Source organism: Malaclemys terrapin, chromosome 13 (assembly GCF_027887155.1).
Source record: "Malaclemys terrapin pileata isolate rMalTer1 chromosome 13, rMalTer1.hap1, whole genome shotgun sequence".
Taxonomy (NCBI): Eukaryota; Metazoa; Chordata; order Testudines; family Emydidae; genus Malaclemys; species Malaclemys terrapin.
This window is the reverse complement of record NC_071517.1, coordinates 22,991,407-23,018,929: the sequence shown is the minus strand read 5'-3', so window position 1 is coordinate 23,018,929 and position 27,523 is coordinate 22,991,407. Positions and strand designations below refer to the sequence as shown.

Genomic DNA, 27,523 nt, shown 5'->3' with positions numbered 1-27,523 from the left:
GGGCAGAGGATGGAAGTTTCTTGGTATTGTAGAGGTAGATGCAGCTCCTCTTTCCCTCCCCTTTCCGGGTAGAGGGTACTCCAAATTTGGAGGGGGGAGGGTCTGAATTCCTTGTTTTCCACCCCCAAGAAAGCTGAATAGCAACCAGTCGCCACATTGCTCCCCACTGCAATATCTGCTGCCACTTCCAACAACTGGCAGACAAATATATTAGCTTAACCTTTTTAATAAAATGATCTACAGTGAAATACTTGAAATGCCAACATTATCTTTCATTAATGCCAACATTAGCCTTCAGAGTTAACGTCCCTAAACTGAGATTATTGGGGCAGTTCCCACCTCTTAGCTCTATTGTTTCAGAAGATTTGCACAGGCAGCACTACATCATTACCCATGGGTCACATTTTGAAGGTTTTCTTCACAGCCTTTAGTGGTTAAACACATCTAATAACTAAATAAATAAATAATGAAGCTGATTCTGGAAGAGAGTTGTTCTGCATATCCAGTCAGGAAGACAATTATGCATTAACTAATGTGACTGCACAATCACATTATAATATACAACAAGGAGTCTGGTGGCACCTTAAAGACTAACAGATTTATTTGGGGATAAGCTTTTGTGGGTAAAAAAACCTCACTTCTTCCTTGTTGTTTTTGTGGATACAGAATAACACGGCTACCCCCGATACTTGATTATAATATATAGTTATGCTTATGTCAGTGAAGTTCCATAACTGCAGGAGCCAGACAGGTTTGTCCTGTTTTTAGGCACAAATTCCATGTGAGAACAGTGATAAGATACCCCAGGCTGCGGATTTCAGGGAGGCGGCTTCATCTTTTGGGTGGGCAGGACACCATACTGTGAAGGTCCAAGATTTAGGGGCGGGGGGAAGACTGGGTCAAGAAAAAGCATTTTGCAAAACCCCAACTTTCTGATCAGCTCCAATCCATTTAGATCTGCTTTAAGGCGGACAGAGAGATTGACAGCATGCGCAACTTCCCTCTTCCGATCTAAGAGGTGATTGACAAAAATACCGAACAGCTGCCTCATTCAGAGAGCACTGAATCAGGCAAGGGGCTGCAGAAACAACATCGGATTTCAGGGAAAAAGCCCTACCCACTAAGAAGATAAATAAAGTTGCACTTGTAACCTTACCTTTGACATTTCCCGACTTCTGCCTGGTTTGCTTACAACATTAGTGCTCTTAATGTGGTATTGTTTACGATCTGATCTGCGTACTATAGGAGGCATGGCTAGCAACTCAACAGTTAATTCAACAATGTTTCAGTTTTTCATTCAACAGTACCTCTGACCGGCTTTTGTCTCAGAAGCCAATGTGATTTGAAGTACACATTTCCTGAACTTCACTACTCTCTTTGCTGGGCTTTGGTAAGTCGCTGTAATCAAATCTTTCACACAGTGGGGTTTCCCTCTGTCAGCGTCACCCTAGACTGCAGTACCTTCCTGGGAAAGTCCCAGGACACAAAAGATTTTCAAGAAATTAGCTGTCCCAACACAGGGGCCCAGAGCTGCTGGGAACCTGGCTGATTTTGGCAAAGCAAGAAGGATGTTGGGATCAGGGGACAGGTCAGGGCAAGGGCAGGGCATGATTTCGACTGATCTGGATGCAAACCACCCCTGCCTTCGGCTAGACTGATTTGGGCAGCGGGGGTCAGGCGGGTTTGCCTATTGCATAAACAAATCAGGCTGTTTAGAACAGATGCCTTCGAGACCAGCTGCCTCACTGTGGAGAAGGGAAAAGTCCAAGGCAACAAAGTGGAATTTGCAAAAGTGGCGGGGACTGAAATACACCTCGGTAAATTGCCGGATGAAGAGAACTCCATTTCCTGTGCAAGCACAGCCACAAGTACAAATAGCCCAACAAGGTGCATGCTCTTTCCTTCCTCTCATCACTAGCAAGAGAGAAGGAAGTCACAGTGCTGTCTGGCTGCTTTATGCTGGACTGAATGAGATGGGGGACAGGGGGCTGGATTCCTTCCAAAGGGAGAGAGAGGACAAGCTCTTAGAAAATGGACAACAGGGAAGGTGAGGGATGAGGGTTGGGGCTAAGGCAAGTATCACAGATGCAGAGCTGGTTTGAGATCACATGGGCCACTCTTGTAATCACAGGGTCTCCCAGAACGTAGGGCCAACCCCACGATGATGCAGCAAAGCAATATTTAAATCCCACCCCATGAGATAGAGTGGAACCTGTTTGATACAAGGGGTTGGATAATCAAAGTTTCCTTGTTACAGCAGGAACGCAGATGACTCAGGCAGAGGGGACAGCTGCTGCAGAGCTTAGGCCACCATAACTCCATGGGACATCCGCAGCTTTCAGTTACCAGAGTTCGGTAAGCCAGGGCAGTGCTGTGTCCCTGTTAAAAATATATTGAAGCGAAAGCATTCTGGCTCTGAAATCTGCAGACACGGGACGCCAGGAACATGTGACCCAGTGAAGCAGTACTGTGCTAGCAGTGATCACCATGGATTCAGGGTTCCAGGCCTCTGCAGGAATTCTGGACTCCGACCACCATCACCATGTTACTTCCACACCAGCTTTGCATCATGAGTATCCAGGACCTTGACTTGAGTGCTGGAGAGTCCTGGATCCCTAACCCTGTCACCCCACCCTATGGCTACATTTAGACATGAGCATGCTGCCTATGAGGATTGGTCAGAAGATCATAGGCTACCTTTAAAGCAAACAGGACATTTAGTCACAAACTCCCCTTCCTTCTGCAGGTGTCATCGAGGGGTGCAATGCAGTCTGCCGAGAAGGGAGAGCGGAGCACACCTCAGCTCTGCTGCGACAAGAGGGTATTTTTATGAAATACAGCATAAAGCAATTCAGTGTCCTGTAATTTGAGATGTATCCACTGTAACATGTAGCCAACACATCCCTGTCATGCCAATAGCAGCCCCTTTCTGCAATTCTTGTGAACAAGCCTTTAAAGTAAGGCCACAAGCACACAGCACATGTGACCATTGCACCATCGCCACATAATTAATGAACTTGTTGGCTAAAGCTAAGGCTGAATTCTTGCCCTCACATCTCCCCATTATGACCCACTCTTCTCAGTCAGCTTTTTGCCTTTCCTGGTGTAACAAAACAAGTCCCAAGGGTTTTCTTTGGGGATTGAACTTGGGGGCTCTGGACCTAAAAGCAGAGGCCACTCCAGTCACAGACTCCAAGGCCAGAAAGGACCAATGTGATCATCTAATCCAGGGGTCGGCAACCTTTCAGAAGTGATGTGCCGAGGCTTCATTTATTCACTCTCATTTGAGGTTTCACGTGCCAGTCATACATTTTAACGTTTTTAGACGGTCTCTTTCTATAAGTCTATAATATATAACTAAATTATTGTTGTATGTAAAGTAAATAAGATTTTTAAAATGTTTAAGAAGCTTCATTTAAAATTACATTAAAATGCAGAGCCCCCCGGACCGATGGCCAGGACCCGGGCAGTGTGAGTGCCACTGAAAATCAGCTCACGTGCCGCCTTCAGCACCCGTGCCATAGGTTACCTACCCCTGCTCTAGTCTGACCTCCTGTATAGCACAGGTCAGAGACCTGCCCCCAAAATAATTCCTAAAGCAGAGTTTTTAGAAAAACCCTCCAATCTTGATTTAAAAATGGTCAGTGATGGAGAATCCACCATGACCCTTGGTAAATACTTCCTATGGTTAATTACTCTCACTGTTAAAAAATTATGCCTTATTTCCAGTCTCGATTTGCCTAGCTTCAACTTCCAGCCATTGGATTGTGTTATACCTTCCTCTGCTATATTAAGGAGCCATTTTTAAACATTTGTTCCCCATATCGCTACTTATAGACTGTGATCAAGTCACCCTTCCACCTTCTCTTCGTTAAGCTAAATAGATTGAGTTCCTTAAGTCTCTCACACTATAAGGCAGGTTTTCTAAACCTATAATTATTCTTGTGGTTCTTCTCTGAACCCTCTCCAATTTATCAACATCCTTCTTGAATTATGGGTACCAAAACTGGACACAGTATTCCAACAGTGGTCACACCAGTGCCAAATAGAAAGGTAAAAACCGCTCTATTACAACTCAAGATTCCCCTGTTTATGCATCCCAGAATTGCATTAGCTCTTTTGGCCTCAGCATCACACTGGGAGTTCATGTTCAGTTGATTATCCACCACAACCTCCAAATCTTTTTCCGCGTCCCTGCTTGAGGATAGAGTCCCCCATCCTGTAAACATGGCCTCTATTCTTTGTTCCTAGATGGAGACATTTACATTTAGCCATATTAAAATGCATATTGTTTGCTTACGCCCAATTTACCAAGCGATCCAGATCATTCTGTATCAGTGACCTGTCCTCGTCATTATTTACCACTCCCACAGTTTGTGTGTCATTTGCAAACTTTATCGGAATGATTTTATCAGGTCACTGATAAAAATGTTAAACAGCATAAGGCCAAGAACTGATCTCTGCGGAACCCAACTGGAAATATACCAAGAGGAGCAAATCATCTTAGGTGGGAGACCAAACCTGAAAGTCTGATTTTCCCAACAAAGCCACAAATGCATAAATAGAAATGTATCAGTGACAATGTTTTACAGCCAGTGGCGAATGCTATAATCACACCTTAATTCACGGTTATTGGGCTCAATACAGAGGTAGCTGAGTGAAATTCTATAGCCTGTGTTATAAAGGAGGTTGGATTAGCTGATCTAATGGTCCCCTCTGGCCTTAAAAATCTTTGAATTTCAGCCTGCTGCGGTCCAAATGCATGACAAAGACCCATAGCGAAGGGCACAGAAATTATTCATGCAGGAAACTGACAATGCTCTGGGACCCATCCTTTTAGGGTATTTAACTGACTTTTACACCATGGTTCTCCATTTCAGACAGGGCCGGCTTTAGGAAGTGCGGGGCCCAATTCGAATACCCGGTGGTGGTCCGAGTCTTTGGCGACACTTCAGCGGCGGGGGGTTCTTCACTCGCTCCGGGGCTTCCTCAGCACTGAAGGACCCCCTGCTGCCGAAATGCCGCCGAAGACCTGGAGCGAGTGAAGGACCCCCCTGCCGAAGTGTCGCCGAAGTCCCAGACCTCCGCTGGGTGAGTAAAAAAATTTAAAAACCGCCTAAGGTGTGGGGCCCTCTTAGGTATGGGCGTGGGGCCCGATTCCTGGGAATCGGGGGAATCGGCCTAAAGACAGCCCTGATTTCAGATGTAAATAATTCTCAACATAATAAGTGAAGGAGGCCAGATGTGCACGGTGTGTACTGAACTTTGGGTCTGTAATGAGGGACATCCCTAGAAATGAGGCGTGCCGGTGATACATGTCTGCAATCAGTCAGTCATTCTTAATGAAGCGCTGTTCTCAGGTGAAGACCAGCCCAGGCAATGTGAGTTGGTAGAGTGAAAATTCCCATCCTTACCAACCTAAGCCCATTAGCGAGGCAGGGCCTACCTAGCTCAGGGTCAGGCACTTGCCAGCTGAGGGCACTGGAAAGTTAAATACAAAACCTGTTTAATATCCTAAAGGAAAACGTTCCTTCTTCTGAGGCATGCAGGTGGGCTGACTATTTCTCTCAGTTGGATGACAACTGACTTTGTGCAATCTGAAGCAATGAGAGCCCACTTACATTGTTCTACAGCACACTGATTCTGGGCTGACCTCAGTGGAGGAGCGATGAACGCACTGCAGAGAACAGACGCTATATATAAGCTCGCATAGTGACCTAGGACTAGTCCTTCTGCTCCAAAACCACACATCTCTGCCACCTAAACTATAGACGATCCCAAAACAGGGAAGTTCAAATAATGGTGGAATGTCCTATAGCCTGTCTATGGGCAGGTCATTAAAGGGTGACATCACCCATGCACACGGAGTTGGAGCATTGCAGTGCAGTCACTCCGGCATACACAAAGAATTAAGACAGGCAAGAAGGCGGTGAGGCCTGGAAGAGTATCCCAGTAACTCTGTTCCCTCCTTGGACACACACAGAGCAGCAGCAGGGTTCTATACAGAGCTGTCCATTACAAAGCGTCTCTTTCTGATTTTATTCTCAAATCCAGAGAATTCAGATGCAGTAGCTCCCATAGCAGTTAGGACGGTCTCCAGTGGAGATAATCTGCTACAGGCTGCAGGCACTGCAGGGAGAAAAGATCATTGACAAATCTTAGCCTCTTCTGCTGCTTTATTGCATCCTAAATGCTTCCTTACAAAATTAAAGTAGCATCAGGTCATGGTGGCATCCAGGAACTCCCAAGGTCCATTCCCACCAACCTCACGGGGTACTGGGCAAGTCAACTTTTCAGGCTAATTTTCCTGGTCTGTGAAATGGGAACATCACACAGGGAGCTGCATTCACGATTTCTAAATCAGAGGCTCAGAACCAGAGCACGAAAACTACATTGGCCCAGTCAGAGCACTGGTGCTTGACTTGAAAGGTTATCACCACCAGACACTTCTAAAGTGCGCTACACGTATAAGTTACCAGTACTTCACAGACATTAATTAATCCTCACAAGACCCTTGCAAGTTTAGTAGGCAGGTAAATAAATCAGTATCATCTTCACTCTGCATATGAGAAAACAGAGACAGATCAGTTAACAGCCTTGTCTTCAGAAGTGCTGAGCGCTCGAGTCCCAGGGTAGTTCGCAAGCTCAGAATCTCTGAAAAAAGCCAAAGTCATCAGCCACTTGCTGAAGGACAGCAAGTCAGTGGCAGAAGTGGGATTAGATCACAGCAATCCTCACTCTCTGTCCCATGCTCCAACCAGCAGACCATGCTGCCTCCAACACCATGTCAGGATAGGCGCCGAGCTGTTTTTTGCAGCAAAGAAATTAACAAGAAAGTCCAACAACTTGTGACTGAACAGCCAGTCCCAGAGAAATCTCACTTTATTACAGGAAACAGAGACTCACCAGCAGCTCTTTGGGGCAGAGACCATCATTTTTGGTTTGTTTGTACAGCACCTAGCACAACCGAGTCCCAGTCCACGACCGGGGCTCCTAGGTGCTAGGGTAATACAATTAAATATTACAAACACTGAGTTTGGACTAGCGCCTGAATCACTACATAGGCATGTGCAGAATAGCACCTTGAAATGTTTCTGCTTTGATCTCCAGTGTCAACAAAGATTACAACATCACACCTCGAATCGAGCAACAGCCAGGCCAATATCGGGGCCGGGGGAGGGGGGAGGTGGCTAGGAAGGATGAGGCTTGAAGGTTTCTTTTCTCAGAATTACACTGCAATACTTGGCATCAGCACGCCTCCTCCAGCGGCTGCTACCTCCTGAATTCTGCAGCTGTGGTTAACGCTTCCCCTTTGCTTCTTGTTAAAAGGGACAACTGTCAACTTCAAAAAAAAATAATAAACCAAACTTGCCACATGACTCTGAGCCAGCTGGTACAAGTGACACCCAGGATCAGTAGAACAGACACAGGCTGCCAGAGTGAAAAACATTTGTCTATTTTTTCCGTTTGTTTCCATTGTGCACTTGATGTCTCACTGTGACTAAATCAATTCACTGTAATAATTTGCCCGTGTGAGTGACTCTTTAAAGTCTTGTAAGTTAAAGGAACATTGGGCAACATTTTCAAAATGTGTAAGTCCCACTGAAAAAAAATCAAGAAAGTCAATAGGACTTAGGCTCCCAAGCGTCTAAGTCACTTTGGAAAATGGGACTTAGGTGCTTTTGAACACTCTACTCATTGTCAGGGTTCATATCCCTAAAATGTGTCCTAGTCCCCTCCCTTGATTTTTGTTCCACTGAGTTCTAGGTACACCTCCCACTTCTCCCCACAAGGCAAATATTTCAATGGGCTTTTTTCTTTGATCTAAACAAAAGAATAGCAGTAACCCTGTATCCAGGGGCAGCCCCATGCTAAGCCAGTAGACACATCACAGGAAATTTGCAAAAAGCAGACCAGTCTGTACACTAGCGGAAGATAGCAGTTTCCATTATTCATTTTGTTTATATTTGTGTATGATTCGTATCCCCTCACCCCCAATTAGCATTGAAAATACACTTAAAGCACGAGAAAAGGCAGCATTTTCCCCACAGTCTAGTCCAGGCATGTGCAGCATATTGGCAGTTCATGCTATGCACAGGTATTATTTACAATCTAGCCAGGTATTTAATCACTATCGTACAACACTCTCATTAGCAGCTTTGTTATTCTCATAACAACTGAGACAGAGTTAAGTGACTTGCCCAAATCATAGGGAGTCTGTGGCAGAACTGAGAATTGAATCTGGATTTCCTGTCTTCCAGTCCAGGGCTTTCACCACAACCCACCCTTCCTCCTTAGATTGCTAACCAACAATCTATAGCTGTGTATTAACGTCCCTCCTGTCCAGCGAGTTTAATATGCGCTATCGGTGGAGCTAAGAGGACACTTGGGCGTGATGACGAGATGTTCAATTCCTTTGCTGAGTGGCCCCCCTAGGAGTGGGTCTTGCCAAGCTACTTCCCAGCACTGGTTCCCAAAAGAGTTCAAAGCCCCATCTTGGGGCTCCCAGAGGTCAGCTCTTTTCTGACCCCTAGGGGAACAGCTTGGGTTTTCCAGCTTGGAGCCAGGAAACGGGAGCTGCCTTGGTTTAATTTTGTTTTGTGTTTGAAGCCTCTTTAGCTGCATTGAGGGAATGCAGCCAGAGACTCTGCCGATTTGTTTCAATTTGATTGCACAAGAAAACCTGCAAATAAACCTGCAACCTCAGGGAAGCTATTCCTTGACCAACTTGGGATTCCTGCTGGGCTCTGACACAGACCCAATCCCTACTACAGGCATATCCTACCTCTGCAGTGCTGAGCACAGTTGTAATTCACCTGCCGGCTTCTTGCTGACTTTACAAATCTCAACTTTTTAGTCAGATCTTTTTTCGGTAGGGGAGGGTGAAATATTGGAAGTGATTAGTCACTCACTATGGAGCAAAGGCTTGCAAGCATAGTACTGGAAAATAAAATACTGTATTAAATATGCAGAAAATTATCTGTGATCATAGAATCAGGATCAGGTATACCTATGTTTCTAGCACAAACAGCAACTGCTTTCCTTTCAAGTCAGTTACTTATTTCAGATTAAGGAACACAGCAAAAGCAAGAAAGAGCCAAAGTAAATTGGCAAAGCAATTAATAAAGGATGCAAAAAGCATCAATGCAAAACTGTGGCCAGTAGGTTAAGGTTAAGAAGGAATTATTTAAATATATATTAGGAATAAACAAACTTTTTGCAATTGTATAGGTCTGATACTAGACCAGATGGTAAAATTGTCACTCATGATGCAGAAAAAGCAGAAGTGGTTCAATAAATATTTCTGTTCTGTATTTGGAAAGAAGCAGGATGGTGAATTCATATACCACAGTGAAAATGAAATGCTTTCTATTCCATCAGTAACTAGAGAGGATGTGAAAGAGTTGAGGATGTTAAAGTTAATTTTTTTTTTAAAATCGGCAGGACCAGAGAAGTTGCACTCAGGAGTAGCAAAAGAATTGGCTGACGAGCCTTTGAAACCATTAATAGTAATTTTTAACAAATCTTGGAACACTGGGGAAGTTCCAGAGGACTGGAAAAAAAGCAAATGTTGTGTCAATATTTTAAAAAGGTAAACAGGAGGATCCAGGTAACTATAGGCCAGCTAGTCAGATACTAACGCTCGCCAAAATCATGGAAAAACTGATATGGGATGCAAATTGGTAAAGAATTAAGGAATGGTAATAAAATTAAATGCCACTCAACATAGTTTTATGGAAATAAGACTTGTCAAATTGGTTTTTTTTTTTAATGGGATCACAAGTTTGGCTGGTAAAGGTAACTGTGTGGACATCATAGATTTATACTTCTGGATGATGTTTTAGACCCATGTGACATTCTGATAAAAATGTAGCCCAAATTAAATGGATTAAAAACCATTTAACTGATAGATCTCAAAAAGTAATTTTAAATGGGGAATCATCATTGAACGGGGGTGTTTCTAAGGGGGTCCCACAGGGGTCTGTTCTTGGCCCAATTAAGTTCAATGTCTTTATTTGTGAATCGGAAGAAAATATAAAATCAATACTAGTAAAATTTGCGGAGGGCACAAAAAATGGTAGAGTGGTAAATAATGATGGGGACAGGTCAGTTATACAGAGCAACCTGGATTGCTTGGCAAGGCAGGATCATTTGAACAATGTGTTTTAATAGATACAGCCAAATACAAGGCCATACAACCAGGAACAAAGAATGTAGGCCGCATTTATAAGCTGAGGGTCTATATCCTGGAATTTAGTGACACTAAATGACTTAGCGGCCATGGTAAATAACCATTTGAACATAAGCTAACAGCATGATGCTGTAGCTAAGAGGTTGCAAGTGATCACTAGATATATAAGCAAGGGAATATTGAATAGAAGTAGGGAGGTGATATTACCTCTATATACAACATTATCAAGATCACTACTTCATGCTACGCCCAGTTCTTGTGTCCAAACTTAAGAAGGAATGTTGAAAAATTGGAAAGTGTTCAGAAAAGAGTTACAGGTTGAACCTCTCTAATCCAGCAGTCCCTGGTCTGGCAACATCCATGGCCTGGCATAGGCGCCGACTCCATGGGTGCTCTGGGGCTGAAGCACTCACGGGGAAAAATTACTGGGCGCAGAGCATCCACCGGCGGCAAGCTCCCACTTCTGCCCTCCTTTCCCCACGCCTCTCTTGCGCTGGCGGCCCCGCACTTACCAACTCCTCCTCCTCCCTCCCAGCGCTTCCGGAGCTCCGTGAACAGCTGATTCACAGCGTTCAAGCTCCAGGAGGAAGGCGGAGGACCAGTGGCTAGGACCCCAGGCGAGGGGCCAGCAGCTGGGACCTGGGGCTGGCATCAGAGCCTCCCGGGGGGGGGGGGGCACCAGCAGCGGGGCCCCCAAGCAGGAGGCCACGCTGGGTTCAAAGCCTGGGGGTGCTGCCGCAGCCCCCATAACCTACTTCCTGCACCTATGGAGACCTGTTGGCACTCTGCATTGACCTCCCGTGGTTCGGCAAATTCTCTGGTTCGGCACCAGTCATGTCCCAAGGGTGCTGGACTATGGGGGTATAGGTTCAACCTGTACAAGAATGATTCAAGGTCGGGAAAACCTGCTTTCCATTGTGAGATTAAAGCAGCTCAATCTATTTAGTTTATCCAAGAGAAGGTTAAAAGGTGACTTGATCAGAGCTTACAAGTATCTACGTGGGAAGAGATTTCTGACAGACTGATCTTTAATCTAGGAGATAAAGGCTTGACAAGATCTAATTGCCAGAAGATTAAGCTAGACAAATTCAGATTAGAAATTAGACACTTTTTTTTTTTTAAACACAAGTGTCATTAACCAATTTACCTATGGTTTCTCCATCACTTGAAGTCTTTAATTCAAAATTAGATACCTTTCTAAAAGATATGATATAGCTCAAACCGAAGATATGGGCTTGATGCCAAAGTTTCAGGGTGAGCATTTTTGGCCTGGGTTTTGCAGGAGGTCAGACTAGATAATCATTACGATCCATCTGGTCTTAGAAACCTATGAATCTAAAGTCTCTACAAAAACATGCAACATTCAACTCCCTGAGAGCATGCTGCATCATCTCTGCCTTACAAAACAGCAGCTGCAGACAAGCACACATCTAGAAACATAAAGGTGCCGGGGTACTGAAAACAACCCGCGACAGTTGCATACACCAACACAGCACACCCAAAACTGGGACACACCCCTTCTTTTTCCATTCCCTGATTTAAAGATGGCTGGCCCAGCTGGCTGAAAAAGGGCTGTATACTTTGGTCATCTCAGGGGAACAGGAAGAAGTTTGGTAAGGAATGGATGTAGTTATCCCAGGCTGAAACCTGGCTCTAAGATCTCGATCCAGAGTTACTGATATCCAAGTTATAAAACCCTGAAAATAAGGGTAGCAAAGACAGACAGTCCCTGAACTGCAGTGACCAGCGAGTAAAGCACAGAGCTACCAGTAACAAGACAGAAATTCAGGGCCAGTTTCTGACGTGCTTACTCTCACAGAGTAATACCTTACTCCATACGCAGTCTCCATGTCTTCAGTGATGCTGCCTGACGTGACTAAACGACAGACATAGGAGGGGTAATATTTTAATGAGACGATGTAACTGCAGTTCCATGGAACCGTTTAATCTCTGGTTAACAGAACACCCACTCCTGCAGTTAACTGAATGTTGTCACACACACCCGGCACTGAATGCTAGGTGGGACTGCCAGAACAGTCAGTGCTGAGCTAACTCTGCTCCCACTGCAGTCTATGGGAACTTTACCATTGACTTTAATGGGACAGAGCTAGGCCAGCACTGGGTCCTTTGGAAAATGCCATCCACCATGTTTCATTGTCCCCCTTGTCCCAAAACTGTAGTGAACACCCCACCCCCACAAATACAAGTTTGAGCTGCGTTTGCCCCAAAGCAAGACCAACCAGCTAGTCAAAGAACAGGCGTCATCCCTTGTGGTGAATGGAGGTTCCTACCCTTTTCAGCCAGTGCTCTGACCAGTTTGCATACTTCTACTCACTGCCTTAAACTTAACATGAATCTCTCAACATCTTGGCACATCTTTCCAGCTAGGTGAAGGACTTGGGAAGGCACAAGTGGGTAAGTAGAGCGGACCCATCTCTAACTCATGTATTGAAGGAAAGGTGATTCTGAGCCCCAAAGTCACTAGAGGAATGGGATGGTAGTTCCTAGCCACATTACCTTCCCACTGCTTGGTCAGAATGTTACCAGACAAAGGACGAGATGTACAAATATCAACCGAAAGAGCAGGAAGAATCCCAGGACATTTATGCCACAAGGTTTGGTGAGGATATCCGGGGCCGTCAGGAAGCATATGAATATTGGGTCACCTACCAGTCCATGTGGTGGAGGAGGCTGTACTTCTGCTCAGCCCATGCAGACATCTTTCCAGTGCATGATGGATCCTGTCCTCTGTGCAAGTTGTGTGCTGCATTTTAGTTCATCTCCTAAATGGAGAGAGAGAGAGAGAGAGAGAGAGAGAAGAGTTAACATCACCAGGCCGTACCCAGGAGCACTCTGCTGAGCAGAGAACACAAAAGAACTCCCTGAAGTCTTGACAAGCAAGGACATCCGCTTTAAAATTTCACCCAGTTAAGAGTCTCTGCCCAACCTTTTCAGCTACTATCATTGCTACTGTTGTGGCACACTACCTTGTAATCTTCTTTGCCAATCGCCTGTCTTCCCTACCTTCCCAACTGTCAGCAAAGCAAGAGACATTGTCAACTCAATCAAGAGAAGCTGCAGGGTCTCTTTGCCGTGACCAGGGGACGTAAGGTCCTCCAGAACTGCAGTATGTGCGCGTGCATTTTCTCACAACTACCCTCCGCTGGAGAGAGCAAGACTGGCTCATGCGTTTGCAATGATGATGAAGTCTAGTGGCTACAGGCTGGCAAAGAGCCTTAACATAACTGACAGCTAAGGAAGTCTCGTGGCTTAAATGGTAAAGGGAGCAGATGGTTCCGAGTGCTTTCCACCCCATAGTGCAGGCGTGTAATTTAAATGGTGACTGTGATGGACATTGTTGGTGGCTATAGATTCATCCTACAGTGCCTCTGCTCACATCATAGTTCTAGCCTTAAACAACCTGTGGGACTGCAAAGGGGAGCTGGGTCTGCTCCTTCTCCAGCCACTCCCTGCTGCTGACTAGCCAATTTAAGGCAAAGGCCAAGAGGCTATTGGGGTAACACAGGACACACACGGTCATGGAATCTGGGCTCTAGGATAGAGTAGCTCGTCATACAGGATGGTCACAGTCATGTTGAAATAGCAGATTGCACGCACATTTTACCATTGATTTCACTGTATGGAAAATACCCTTCCACCCCTACTACTTAGGGATCAAACCCACTAGGCAGGCCAACACACGATGAGTCGCACGTGACGTGGCATCCTCCCTCTTACAGCATTACACCCAATTCAAGGGAGTGGTGGGTGACACAACTGGTGGTAAGAAAACTAGCCTTTCAGTTAAGCATCATGGCAGTGATCATGTATCTCCTCCTATTACAAATAATGAAGAGACTACTGCGTTAAGGCCACCTCCTCTGCAATCAGAGCTGAACATCCAGATGGCTCCTGCTGGGTGTGCACCTTCCCCTATCTAGCCGGAGGCCTCAGTGCAGTCTCAGAGCTTCCTTGCCTCTTGATCAAAAAAATCTAAAATCCATCTCTCCTGGGAGGAGGGTTTAGCCAGTGCAGCCTTTGCCTCTGGATGGCAGGAGCAGCCTCCTATTCATTCTCTACACACATTAGGATCCTAGAAGAGCCTCGAACTGTTGAACTTGAGTCTGGGGCATCCCAGCATTCCTCTTGACTTGATTCTCCAATGTATCCAAGCAGAACCCGGCGATCATGGCTCAATTCACAGCCACGGTGGGCAGTTTACATTCAGTGGCGAATCCAGTGTAACAGGGCTGTGCTCCACCCTGTGCCTCCCTGCCCACCCACTACCTCCCTCACGTCAGTGGGCAGGGAGGAAGGTTCTGGCATGGCAGAGCTGGCCTAGCCACACCATCAGCTATATGCTGGTGGAGATTGCCCCGCACAGGGGAAAGTCTCTAATGGAGGCCTCTAGCTGCCTTGGGCTCCTAAGCAGGGCAAAATGAACTTGGCAAGTCAGAGAATCAAGCCCCTATTCCTACCTCATACACACTTCAGAGAATCCACACGTGGGTCCTTCGAGGGAAAAGTGGCACGGACGCACAGGCATGGCAGGTGAAAGCACTCGGCTTTACTGGGAAGAGAAGAGCTTCTTCGGCATGTTGGCACCAGACTCTGCCATGGACTGGGTTGGTTTCCTGTCAGCGAGCATGTACGCTCCCCCCAACTGACTCTGCTATGGCAGTGTAGGGAGAAGAGATTCTGCCACAAAGTGTCTGAAGTGAACAGAGAGTATGTGCTCATCTTCCGATCTGCTTGGCATTTCACTCATGACTCGTGGCAAGCGTCAAAAGGAAAGCGGTGACTAAGAAGGCAATGACTCATGTATCACCCGGCACATTGCCACAGGGCACAAAAATCCTGTATGTCAGCTTGTTCGAGAACACATCTGGATCATCTGAAGAAAGGCTAATATTAGTCTAGTGTTCAACAAAGAAAGACTAGGAAATGTCTCTTGCCCATTGAGAACGCTTGATCCACCTGCAACGCACTGTCCCAGAACGGCAGAATTCCTTCCCTTATGCCCCTGGATTTTGAAATAGGAAGCTGACGTTAGGACCTGAAGGGAAAGTTGTTACCGTAATTTTCAAACCACAGAGTACAGATGCATCTGTCTGTTTCCTAATGTGTCTATGGTGACCACATGCGTCTCCAAGGCTCGTCATAGTCAACAAAGTCTGTTGAAAATTTAATGTAAAAAGGACTTTGGAATGTGTTCAGAATTGTGAACTAGCCACATTTCATTCCCCCTCACATCATCCCCCCCAAAACAGATCCACAACTTGTGCAAAATTTCGTTACAGGGGACAATACTGGAAAGTGCAAGTCAAACTTTCCAAGCGGCCTTGCTAAGGGTCTGCCTACACTGCAGGGGGAGGTAGATGTATCCGAGCTAGCCTTCTTCTACTTAGCTCAGGTACTGGAGCCAGGGCTGGCTCCAGGCACCAGGCAACCAAGCACATGCTTGAGGCGGCACCTGGTAAGGGGCGGCCAATCTTGGGGTAGCAGGGGGCAGCGCGGTGCGGCATTCCGCCGGGGGGGGGGGGGCGCTCCGGCAGCGCGGTGCTCAGCGGGGGGCGTTCCAGCAGCACGCGATGCTCGGCATGGGGCGCGGCGTTCGGCGGGGGGGGCTCGGCGGGGCGGCGCTTTTTTTTGCTGCTTGGGGCAGCAAAAAAGTTAGAGACGGCCCTGACTGGAGCAGTGAAGCCACAGTGACCCAGGCTGTACAAGCCCACCCACTGGGGCAGTAATCAAGGTGGCCCATTTCAAACAGTTGACAAGAAGGTGTGAGTATCAGCAGGGGGAAAATTAGTTTTTCTAATGACCTATCTACTCCCAGGCTTTATTCAGGCCTAATTTTATGGTGTCCAGTTTGCAAATTAATTCCAGTTCTGCAGTTTCTCATTGGAGTCTCTTTTTGAAGTTTTTTTGTTGAAGAATTGCCACTTTTAAGTCTGTTATTGAGTGTCCAGGGAGATTGATTATATTGAACTCATTAGCACTACAAAAGTGATTTTTCTTCCCTTCTTGTCAACTGTTGAGAATAGCCCACTTCCACCTTAATTGAACTGGTTCGTTAGCACTGACCCCTCACTTGGTAAGGTAACTCCCATCTTTTCATGTGCTGTGTATACCTCTCTACTGTATTTTCCACTCCATGCATCTGATGAAGTGGGTTTTAGCCAGAGCCGCCCAGAGGATTCAGGGGGCCTGGGACAAAGCAGGGGAGCTGTGGCGCTTGTACTCACCCGGTGGCGGTCCGGGTCTTCAACGGCATTTTGGCGGCGGGGGGCCCTTCAGTCACTCCGCATCTTTGGCAGCACTGAAGGGCCCCCCTGCCGCTGAAATGCTGCCGAAGACCCAGACCGCCGCTGGGCCAGGGCTCGTGGGGCCCCTGCGGGGCCCAGGGACCTGGGGCAAATTGCCCCACTTGCCCCCCCATCTGGGCAGCCCTGGTTTTAGCCCACGAAAGCTTATGCCCAAATAAATTTGTTAGTCTCTAAGGTGCCACAAGGACTCCTTGTTGTTTTTGCTGATACAGACTAACATGGCTACCCCTCTGAAGCCTGGGTCTTCTGAAAGGAGACAGATAATCTCACTAGACAGATTTCTAGTGCAACTAATCACCATAGTACATACTGATAGCTGATCAGATAGGACAGACTTCTACTGGTATACATGCTACAAAGAAGAACCAGCCTCTCTCTTCCACACCCATGAGTGGCACCACACAACTAGATTCATTAATGAAGCAGCTTCTTACTGATCAAGGGGAAGTGATTGAGAATGAGAGGACAAATATTGATTAGTCGACACCAAAATGGTTGGCAGGAAAGAGTCAGATATGACAAGTTTCCCAGTTGGGGGGGGGGGGGGGGGGAAATCAACCTTTTTGAACCAAAGAACTGTGAGCTTTGGTCCAAAACGACTTTTTGTTTCAAAATGTTAGTTAATTTATAGTAACAAAAAGTTTAATTTTTTTAAAAGGCCAAAATTGAAAGAAAACTTTTTGACCCGTTCCAAATTTTTTTTTTTTTTTTGGACTGGCTGGTCACAAAACAGAATCAGATTTCAACTTTTTGTCCCAGGTGCAGGGCAGATAAATTCTCAAAATCTTGAAAATTCTCATGGGATAGTAAAACAATTTCCTACCCAGTTCTAGATCTGAACCATGCAATTTGAGGCCATCTTTCAGTTATTAGCAGAGGGTTTCATCTCTATTAGCCAGGCCAGAAAGCACTGCAGAAATAGTCAGGTGGGAATGCGCAGGTTAAACATTAGGTGAGGGCTTCACCCCTTTGCTACAGCCCTTTTATACTGTGGCAATGTCAAAGGGTCAGTGAAGGGAGAATTCCCCCTGCCATACGCTTTGGGTAAGGGCAATTCATGCAGCCCTACCAGGCTGCTGCCTCAGGCCCCAGCGTATAGGGCAGGGCAGAGTTACAATGCATAACACTGTCGGCATTCTCGTGGCACCATTGCCCAGAGGAAGTCGGGACAGACTGCCATAACTTGGGCACTCCCCTAGGACTGTGTAAGTTATGCCAGAGGCCTCATTGGTCCCTGGAGCAGCCCAGAATTGGAAGGATGGAAAGGAGGCTTAGGCTGTGTAAATCTCACTTTAGCAGTTCAAAACAGACCCTACGTGAATGCTATGTATCTGAAATGCATGTGGGCTTTACAATAGGAAAAGAGCCTATACTGACTCAGAGGTGTCTAATATGTACAGCATGTCCTACAAACATAGGGCCAGATTCAGCTCCTCCACTGGGGAAGGGGGGGGTCAGGAGTCGCTCCACTGCACAAGTGTAAACAAGAAGGGAATCAAGCCAAAGGGTCAGATCCTCAGCTGATGTGAATGGGTACAACTCCATTGCAGCGAATGGAGCTGCACCCGTTAGCACAGCTGCTTTGGCTCAGGCTACAGAGACTTCTGTCCCACAAGGGGCAATTCCCCACCCCACACTTCTTCAAATAAGATCGCTCCAGCAAGACATCTGGAGAGGGCACAGCCCTATGCATCCTGGCTATATGAATACTCTCTCTCTTCCATTTCCACCAAAACGCCAAGAGAAGAAACCCAGACAGCTGTATCACAATCTGAGATTTCCCCTTCCATTACATCCAATCCCAGCGACAGCTCCCCAAGACACACGTGCAAAAAGCAACTGGCCCACTGAGTGCCTGCAATCATCTCCTTCAGTGGAGGGGAAACCCACGGCATGGAACAAGGTCTTTAATCCAAGCATCCGGGTCAAACAAGAAAGCCCCCAGGGCACATTCAAGGAAAGACAGTAGCTCTTCCTGCCCTGCTAGTTCAGAGGCTGCTGGCTGCAATGCCAAAGTAGGAAATGGAAAAAAAACCACTCAGCCCAGAGGCCTGGTTTGCAAACACACTCGCTTTCCCTGGGAAGTCCGATGGGCGGGGAGCTAAGTGCTGGCATGATTACAAACGCTACTCTGCCCTGTGTCTCATTCATGGACTCGGCTCCTCCAGTGCTGTCACTTCTCACCCAGCCCTCACCTTAACGCAAGTGAGAGAGGAAGGGCTCAGTTCATCTGAGTCAAAGGATGGAAACTAAACTAAACCAAACCATGGATACAGAGGAATCCATGTAGGTGTGCTGGGTGGGAGAAGAACTGCAGCAGCAATCACTTAATTTGGACTTAAAAGCATCCAGATCACATCTAATGGTTTCCCAGGCCCATGCACATGTCATTTAGAACCTACAGTGAATTCGTTTTTTTTCCTTTGACAACATCTCATCTCTCCGCCTTCCCCATTTCACTCTGAATCAGGGATCAGGTGCAGAAATAAACCAATTTCACCAGAACAAAGGTCCAAGCAGATCAATCACTCCAAGTGATACAAAAGCTGAAGTAGCAATGCAAAGCATCCTCTCCACCCCAGTCCCCTCCCACAAAGAGATTTGGAAGCTCGGCACCAGCAGAGAAGCAAGTGATTGCATTGGCACATCTCTCGCATCACACGCCAGCCTGCAGGGATCAGAAACCAAGCCGTCCACAGGAAGGTGTCATGAGCTCAGCTCACTCAGGTCATGTCCCAGTAGGAGCTATTGCCAGTGATCACTCCTTGAGAGGCACAAAACCCTATAGCCTCCCTTGATTGAAGCCTGTATTGACCTCAGCCCTGGATTCTTCTGACTCTGACGAGTTCCAGTGGGCCTCTTGGGAATAAGCACAGTCCTTGTGAATGAGCACAGGTCTAGAAAGCAAGGAGAGCACTCATGTGTGCGTGTACATGTGTGCTTCAAGCAGCCAGCCCCGCACAGGTGGCACTTACTCCTTCTATGAAATCCACGTATTTCCTTAGATCACAGAGGAAGTCCTAGTTTCTGCCATTCTTAGCATCCCAGCTTCTAGGGTCTCCTCCTACTCCTGTGCACACAATTCCTAAGTACCAGGGTCAAAGGGTGGAGTCCCGGAGCAGAAAGACTGAGCAGCCATAGAATGTTTCTTGTGGGATTCGGGGCACAGCAGGGAGAAACCCACAATTTCTTATGATCTTCATAGCTCAGGCACAGTCATCATCTGTGTTTATGCTCAAGTACGCACAGAGCATCAAAGGGCAGGGAGATGAATAAGATAAGAAGTTCGTTCAAACCCTGCAAAGGTGGCATATCAAAGGATCCAGAAGGCAACAGGTTTGACAAACATCCGCTCGCAAAAAGCAAGTGAACCATCCAAACAGCCAGGCTGTAAACATTATTTCCTTATTGGGTCACCGGTTCCTGGCCTACTGGGGTAGGAAGTGAGCTGATCGCACAGCGGGGCTGTTGGAAGACAAAAGCATATAAGCCCAAGCATGTGACTGGGAGCAACTCTCTCCACTCAGACTGTTGGAAGCCAAGTCCCCCGGTGACATGGGGTACTCAAATTTCATCACTGATCTGAGAATCACCACTGGCCTCAGAGGGGAAACCAGCATCTGACACAGAATCAGAGGGTCTTTCCCCACAGCCAAAGGGGAAAGGGTTGCCTCAGTCACAAACCGAGCCCTTAACATAGCCTGGGAGTGAGGTCACAGACCAATGGCTAGGCCTCATGTGACCGTCCTCTAGAAATAAGAAGTATGAACTTGCTTTGATTCATCATGTAAAAACCAAGTGCACAAGTGGCTGTGTGGGCCCAGTTGATCTGTTTATAATAGCTAGGGTTGCCAAACCTCCAGGATTGGCCTGGAGTCTCCAGGAATTAAAGATTAATCTTTAATGAAAGATTATGTCATGTGATGAAATCTCCAAGAATACATCCAACCAAAATTGGCCACCCTAATAATAGCACAGACCACAGAGAGGAAGCATGGGCCTAAATCTGAAAATCAATAGCTCCTGGGTCTTCTTCAGGACTTCACCCATCTCCTGCTGAAGTCAGTGGGAGCAGTACTGGGCCCTCACTGTGTGACCATCTCTGCTCCACTTTTCCTAAATGTACATCGAGAATGATATGATTATTTGAACAGGGTAGTGCCTATAGATCCCCAACCAAGAGGAGGTCCCTATGTATGCTGTACATACATATAGTAAGAGACAGTCCCCTACCCCAAAGAGGTTAAGATCCAAGTGGATGAGACACAAAAAGGAAGGATCATTATCCCCATTTTACAGATGGGGAACATGAGGCACGGAGAGATTAATAGACTTGGCCACGGTCACACAGGGACTCTGTGGTAGAGCCAAGAATTGAACCCAGCTGCCCTGAGCCAGAGTCTAGTGCCTTAGCCACAAGACCACACTGCATCACACAGCTCCCTACTACTAGTCTACTTCATACTTCAAGGTAGGGTGACCAGACAGCAAGTGTGAAAAATCAGGACAGGGGATGGGGGGTAATAGGAGCCTATATAAGAAAAAGACCCCAAAAGCGGGACTGTCCCTATAAAATCGGGACATCTGGTCACCCTACTTCAAGGGCCATAGGAGACTTTAAGAGCAGGTCGCTATCTCCATCCCAATTAGGCCAGTAGGTGCCACTCACTCATGCTTTCTTCCTAAATGGAGCATGAAGCCTATAATATCTTAACTTCAGTTGAGCGTTGAGGCTGCTGAGCATCTCTCAGGCCTTAGTGAGCCAAGGATGTACGACTTGGTTAAGCAACACCTAAGAATATGGAACATGGGTGGCCATCTACAAGAATCCCATTCCAAATATGGAAAGAAATTACGTAGTTCAGGGTGAGGGGACGCAGGTATAGATATATATGGGGATAATGGGGCAGAACTTAAAGAAATGAATCATTTAGAATACAAGCAAAACTTTCCAACAGCAACGGCTCTTCAGCTAGTGATTATACTCCGCAAGGAAACAATCCAAGTCCCAACCCTGGGGACATTTAAGATTGAACTGGACAAAGCGCACACACACCTGCCCAGTATGGAATAACCCTGCAATAATGCTTGCTTTCTATTATCCAAAATGAAGACCCATGCTTCTGCTCTTCTCCAGTTTGTCATGTACACTGACAATGGGATGTCTTTTTAGCTAGTGGTGTATTAGATTTTACTACTTCATATTACTTTTCTGGCCACAGTCAAGCGCCGCAGAATATTCTACATCAATCTGCAGAGTGCTTTGCTACCCATCTAGATGAAATATGCTGTAGAAATGTAAAGGCAGAAAGTTGCACCACCATGTGGATTACTGCAGCATAAGAACAAGGCACGGGAGGGACTATGATTTGTCTCACACTCAATATTATGGATGTATTGGAGCTCAGCACTAGGTATCCAGGAAGTAAAAATCAACGGTGCCCTTCCAGAGGGGCATGTATTTTGATCATGAAAGAGGAGGTTGGCCAAGTGCACTGACCTGCAAAAGAGCCAGAACATTACAGTGCAAATATTCCCTATTAAGCAGAAATACAGAAGAAAGAGCAACTTCCTGAAGCGTTACCAGCTGCTGGAGATAAATATTTAAAAAACACACACCAGTGAACCTGGGTGACTAATTTTCCAGCTCTGGATACCAAAGTGCTGGCCCTTTTTAATGTGTTAGTCATGTATGGTTTATTCCTCCAATTCCTCTGGTACAGCTTCTTCTGCTTAGCTTTCACTAAGTGCCTACAGATAAGGGGATCAAAAGAGAAAGCCAACAGGAAGCTGAGAGCTGCTTAAGAAATGTCATCGCCACATAAATTCCTCTCTCCAAGCCTTTCACACTGCTGAAAATAGGAATTATTTAACAGGATTTCCCTAATTCCACCCTGGAGATTAATTGCATCAGCAGCAGTCGCTTAATGCTAGGGTTCGTGCACTGGAGGGACCACAAACTTGCAAAACCAAAACTAGACATACTTATCAACATCAAATATCCAAGAAGTTGACGTGGCTTCCAGGGACCCAGAAGATCTAGGTTCAGTGGCTGACTTTGCCAGTTTCCCTGTGTGAGATTAGACAGGGTGGGTAATAAAACATAGAGACTGAGTTCAGTTCCCAGCTCCGCTACGGGCTCCCTGCGGGTATGTCCACATTGCATAGTAAACCCGGCTCTGTGGGACCTGTGCCTGCAGCCCCTTCTTTTCAAGCTTGTGCTGGAGCGTCCACACTGCATTGCTATGTGAGCCTCAAATCAGTGTCGTGGGCAAATAACGTAGAGTAATATTTTCAAAAGCACCTAAGTGATGCAGGAGCCTAAATCTCATTGACTTTCAATAAGACTCAGTCTACGTCTACCCTACACACAACTGGCGGAGCCGTGTAGCATATGTGCAGCTACATGCCACAGTGAAAGCACGCTGCATCCACACTGTGCTGTATAGCTACAGTGGCAGTGAAAGGCTCTGGCAAAGGGGAGACTGCGAGAGTCTCCAGCAGCAGGGAGCCCCAGCCTTTCCCCGCTGCCGGAGACTATTCCTGAGGCAGGGAAAGGCTCCAGCAGTGTAGAGGCAGTGGGACACTACACTGCTAATAACAGCGGTGTAAACACAGGCAGAGCTTGGGTGAGTGGAGAGCCATGTAGGGTATGTACTCAGGTTCATACCCACATCCTTCATGCGTGTCTTTACTTACTTAAACCATGTCTTACTGTCTACACTGCTACTTATACCCATGCCGAGGGGCTACATGGGTATGTACACTACATGCACTTTTGAAATTTTTACTCTAGCCTCTGGGCCAGATTTTTAAAGGTATTTAGGCACCTAAAGATGCAATGAAATCAATGGGTGTTTTGGTCCCTACGTGCTTTTGAAAATCCCACTAGGTGCCTAAATACCTCTGACATCAGGCCCTTTGTGCCTCAAGTCCCCCGTCTGTAAACTGGGGATATTTCCTTTCTCTGTTTAGTTTGTAAATTCTTTGGGGCAGCGACGGTCTCACATTTTGTTTGTAGTGTGCCTAGCCGCCACTGCACCCCGATCTTGGTTGGGGTCTCTAGCCATTACTGTAACACAAATAATAATGGTTGTCCTTTTTTTTTTTTTTTCCTATTTAGTTTCTTAAGTTTCTTTCTTCTCAGGACTGTTTTTTTAAATCTTCCTATCTTCCTCTTAACAAAGAAACCAGGCTCATGAGCCTGAAGACTTCATAGAATTCTTTTGTAACAGTGGATTCAAGACATCACAACTGAATGTCTGTCTCTGGTATTTACCTGGCGCTCCATGCCTGTAGTACCTGCGAGCCTCACAGTCTTTAATGAATTTATCCTCGTCGCATCCCTTCAAGGTAGGGCAGTATCCCAATTGTACAGATGGGGAACTGAGGCAGCAAGAGATTTGCTCAAGGTCACACAGAAAGCCTGCAGAGGAGCAGGGAACTGACCTGGGTCTCTGGTGTCCCCCACTAGCCCCTAACCATCTCCTGTACACAGGCTGAAGGGTTATATTTAAGCCTATACTTAAGATAATGCTCCTAAAACTTCTCATGAATGGAAGAACTTTTCAGTCATTTAACCACCTGGCTTTGTGGCTAGAGGGAAAGAATGAACACCAGACGACCTGCAGAACAGAACTCCGCAAGGTCCCAAGAGAGCTACTGCTACCTCGACAGATGTCTCAGGGCAGGAAAAAGCTAGTCTCACAAGCAGAGAGCCCATAGTGGTGTTTATCCAGTAGTTCCTGTTTTTAGCTTTGTCTCTTTTCTCTGTCTTTGTTCCAAAAATTGAATTGTTGTGATGGTGATACATGGTTTGCATGGAGGAGGGTGAAGAGGTTATGCATTTGGGCTTTTAACTTCTCTTCACTAATAAAAGAACTGAAGCCTTGACATTCAAACAAACCAGGTTCAGATCAAAACTAAAAGCCATAATACCATACTGGCGTCTGCTCCAACACGTTAAAAAAAAACACATAACAGCTGCTCTGGACTGTCTGGATTTGAAGGGACACATTCACCTCTGATGTGCCTCCACTAAAAGTCATGAAGTTACACCAGGGATGAACATGACCCTAAAGCAGCAATGAGGCAAGAGGCTCTCACTGGGGACGGGCCAGTTCAGCTGTCACATGTCTGAGCTTGTAGGATTTTTCACCCCCATTATTGGAAAGCAACCCATCCTTACAACTGCAGCTATCGTGTGAAATGTGGATAACAACACAGGGGTGCTGCGAAGAGAAATGCACTAGAAAGAGTGATGCACCGTGAGGTCTACTAAAGACAAGTGCTCTGTAACAGCCAGCTATTATTGTTCTTGCCCATCACATGCTTCTGTTGTTGTCTCAAGAGCTTCCATTGCAGCAGGCTCTCAGTTTAACACTGCAGAGCTGTCAGGTGATGCACTGCTAACAACACATGCAAACCAGTTCTGGTGTCTAATTTGGCAGATCTGAAATGGTGGAAACTACAGTTACTTCAGCCAAGTGCAGAGGCTGCAGCAAGATGCTGCTGGCAAAAAGCCCTTTGTTTGTTCCATTTGTGGAGGCCCGTCATTGGGACCTTCCCTCTGTAGGCAGGAGCACAGGCAAACACCCTGATTGGCACCTCGGGGCAGGATCTTCACAGTCAGGTCGGCCGTGCCAAAGGCCTTACCCCTAGAGCACAGCCAGCAGTTTGAAGAAAGCTGGAAGCACCCTGTTAGATCCAGTTCAGCAGGGTTTCTCCTTTATTCACTCCCACAGACATGGTTATGGTCAAGGCTCACTCGTGTTCTTCCCCAGGTCTTTCTTGTGCATGGTCCCATCCCCCTCACCACCCAATCCATACCCTGACAGACAGACAGAGACTACCATTTAGAATCCTTTCCAGGCAGGTCAAATAAGGGCTACAGACTGAGCCCGCCCTTCACGTCAAGAGAAATAACCCAGTTGCTGAAAAAGCAAACCTTTCCACAAACACCACGCCACAAACACAGATGTGGCTAAGTTACACGCCAGCTGTCTCTCACATGAGCTTGCTGAAGAGGAGCAGAACTCTGAGCACTTACAGTTGGGTGCCAGACCCTGAGAATCATTGGGGGCTACACACCGATATCGCCTCAGTACTGTCGCTGTTCTGCAGCCATGTTTCAACTCCTCACCCTTGTTTTCAAGGCCCTGTGTCTCTGGGTTCTCCTGTATTCGATAAGAGAGGGCTCTTCAATTTAGCAGACAAACAGGACCAATGGCTGGAAGATGAGGTTAGATAAATTCAGACAGGAATAAGGTGCACATTTTCAATAGTGAAGGTAATTAGCCATTGGAACCATTTACATAGGAAAGTGGTGGATTCTCCATCACTGGACGTTTTTTAAGACTGTATTATCTGAGCACCTCTCAGTCTTTAATATATTTTTTCCTTGTAGAAAGGCAGGGAGTGCTAGTATCCCCAGTTTATAGATAGGGAACTGCCCCAGGTCACTCAGGGAGTCTGTGGTAGAGCGAGGAATTGAGCCTGGGGCTATCACGTCCCAGGCTAGCGCCCTGTTGGGCTATTCTTCCTGCTTCAATAAGGGTATAAAACCATCATTTGGGGTTCTTGTTCTTCCTCTTACCCCTCCTCCTCCTCGTATTTTATTGATCTATGACCCTCACTCCTCGGGTCATGTCTGAATTCAGCTGGTCACTCTTTGGAGTAGAGACTGTTTCTTATTTCAGTGACACGCCTAGACACACTTTTGGGTGCTCAAAAGAAGCTCAATAGCTCAGGTGCTGCATCCCAGCACCACCTTGTCTTGTTGTAACACAACATCAAGGAGACTCAGAGAATGACCCTGCCGTGTTACCAATTCAAGCATTCAAAAACCTCAAGTAAGGCCTTCCTCCTCTCCCCCCTCCCAACAAGATTTTAAGCCAAACAACAACATTTACTCTTTTGATTTGCCTTCCGGTGTTTGAAGGGTCAGGGGTCACATTTTCCAACTTTTCTCTGCAACCAGGAAGGTTAGAATCTCAAGGTCCATTAAAAAGAAAAAAAAGTCAGATTCTCACATATTCATGTGGCTGATAAGAGCTGGAGCTACCAGAAAGACACCAAATATCACAAAATTCAATGAAATTGACAAAGCTAGCCACCCTGAGGTTGTTCATGTGCACCACGCCCTACTTTTCAAATAACCATGAGTTTGCATGAGATTAACTACTACAATCCCCAATCCTTTTAGCAAAGAAACTCCTTAGAACCTAGAGTTTGCATCAAACAGCAATTTACTCTTAGGGCAGAAAACTGATCTTTCATTTTCTGAGAGGACAAATGTTATGCTACATGTAAATTTCTTTTGCCACATCTTTTGTAAGTTTCTAACCATTCATCTGCAAAACTCATTCCAGTAACTGTACCAGCTGGGAGAATTTCCCCATCTGTCATCCTTAACGAGTACAAATTTAACTATCCTCTAATCACCAAAGGTATTGTTCTTGGTATCAGCCAGAGAAGAGAGAAACATGCCTCAAAATGAGTCAGCAGCAGGAACAATGTGACTACAGGATTTTTTTTGGGGGGGGGGGGGGGGGGGGGGGAGGGGGCGGGAGAGGCAGAGGGACTATTGATAAATAATCTTACATACAGCAACTACCCTAATTCCCTCATCTGCTGCAGTGGCAAAGCTGCGTACAGAGCTTTGGGGACATGATCAGAGTCGTCATTTCCTTGGAAGATCCTGACTGGTTGGCCCAACAGCAGGCCAGGCCACATTTTAGGGTCTATCTCTAAGAGTTTCCAAAAGGGTCGAGAGATTATGGGTGCTGAGCCCAAACCCTGTGAAAATCAGGCTCCTTTAAGGGTGTCTCGGATTTCAGCCTATAGGCTTGATCCTCAGCCCCTTTCAGCCAATCCAATAGTGCAGAGCAGATTTAACGCTCCTGTAAATGGCTAGCTAAGGAGTCCCCCTGCATAGAGGAGTCCTTTAGTGGCACAGAACCAGGCCTATGCAATCCCCAACCTTGCAGCCCCTGGCACAGGAGAG

At 46.4% G+C, this 27,523-nt stretch overlaps 1 protein-coding gene across 2 annotated transcripts in view; it reads right to left on the bottom strand.

The window, feature by feature from the left end:
- Positions 1-27,523, bottom strand: part of PIK3R5 (phosphoinositide-3-kinase regulatory subunit 5) — a 107,987-nt gene that overhangs the window by 42,238 nt on the left and 38,226 nt on the right. The window contains exons 1-2 of one of the 2 annotated variants that reach the window (XM_054047481.1): positions 14,671-14,750; positions 12,863-12,975 (exon numbers count right to left, since the gene is read on the bottom strand). In XM_054047481.1, the coding sequence (XP_053903456.1) occupies positions 12,863-12,962 (100 nt within the window). In that variant the 5' untranslated portion in view covers positions 12,963-12,975; positions 14,671-14,750. Of the gene's footprint in view, positions 1-12,862; positions 12,976-14,670; positions 14,751-27,523 lie in introns of those variants that run through there. The other variant, XM_054047482.1, reaches the window with a different exon arrangement.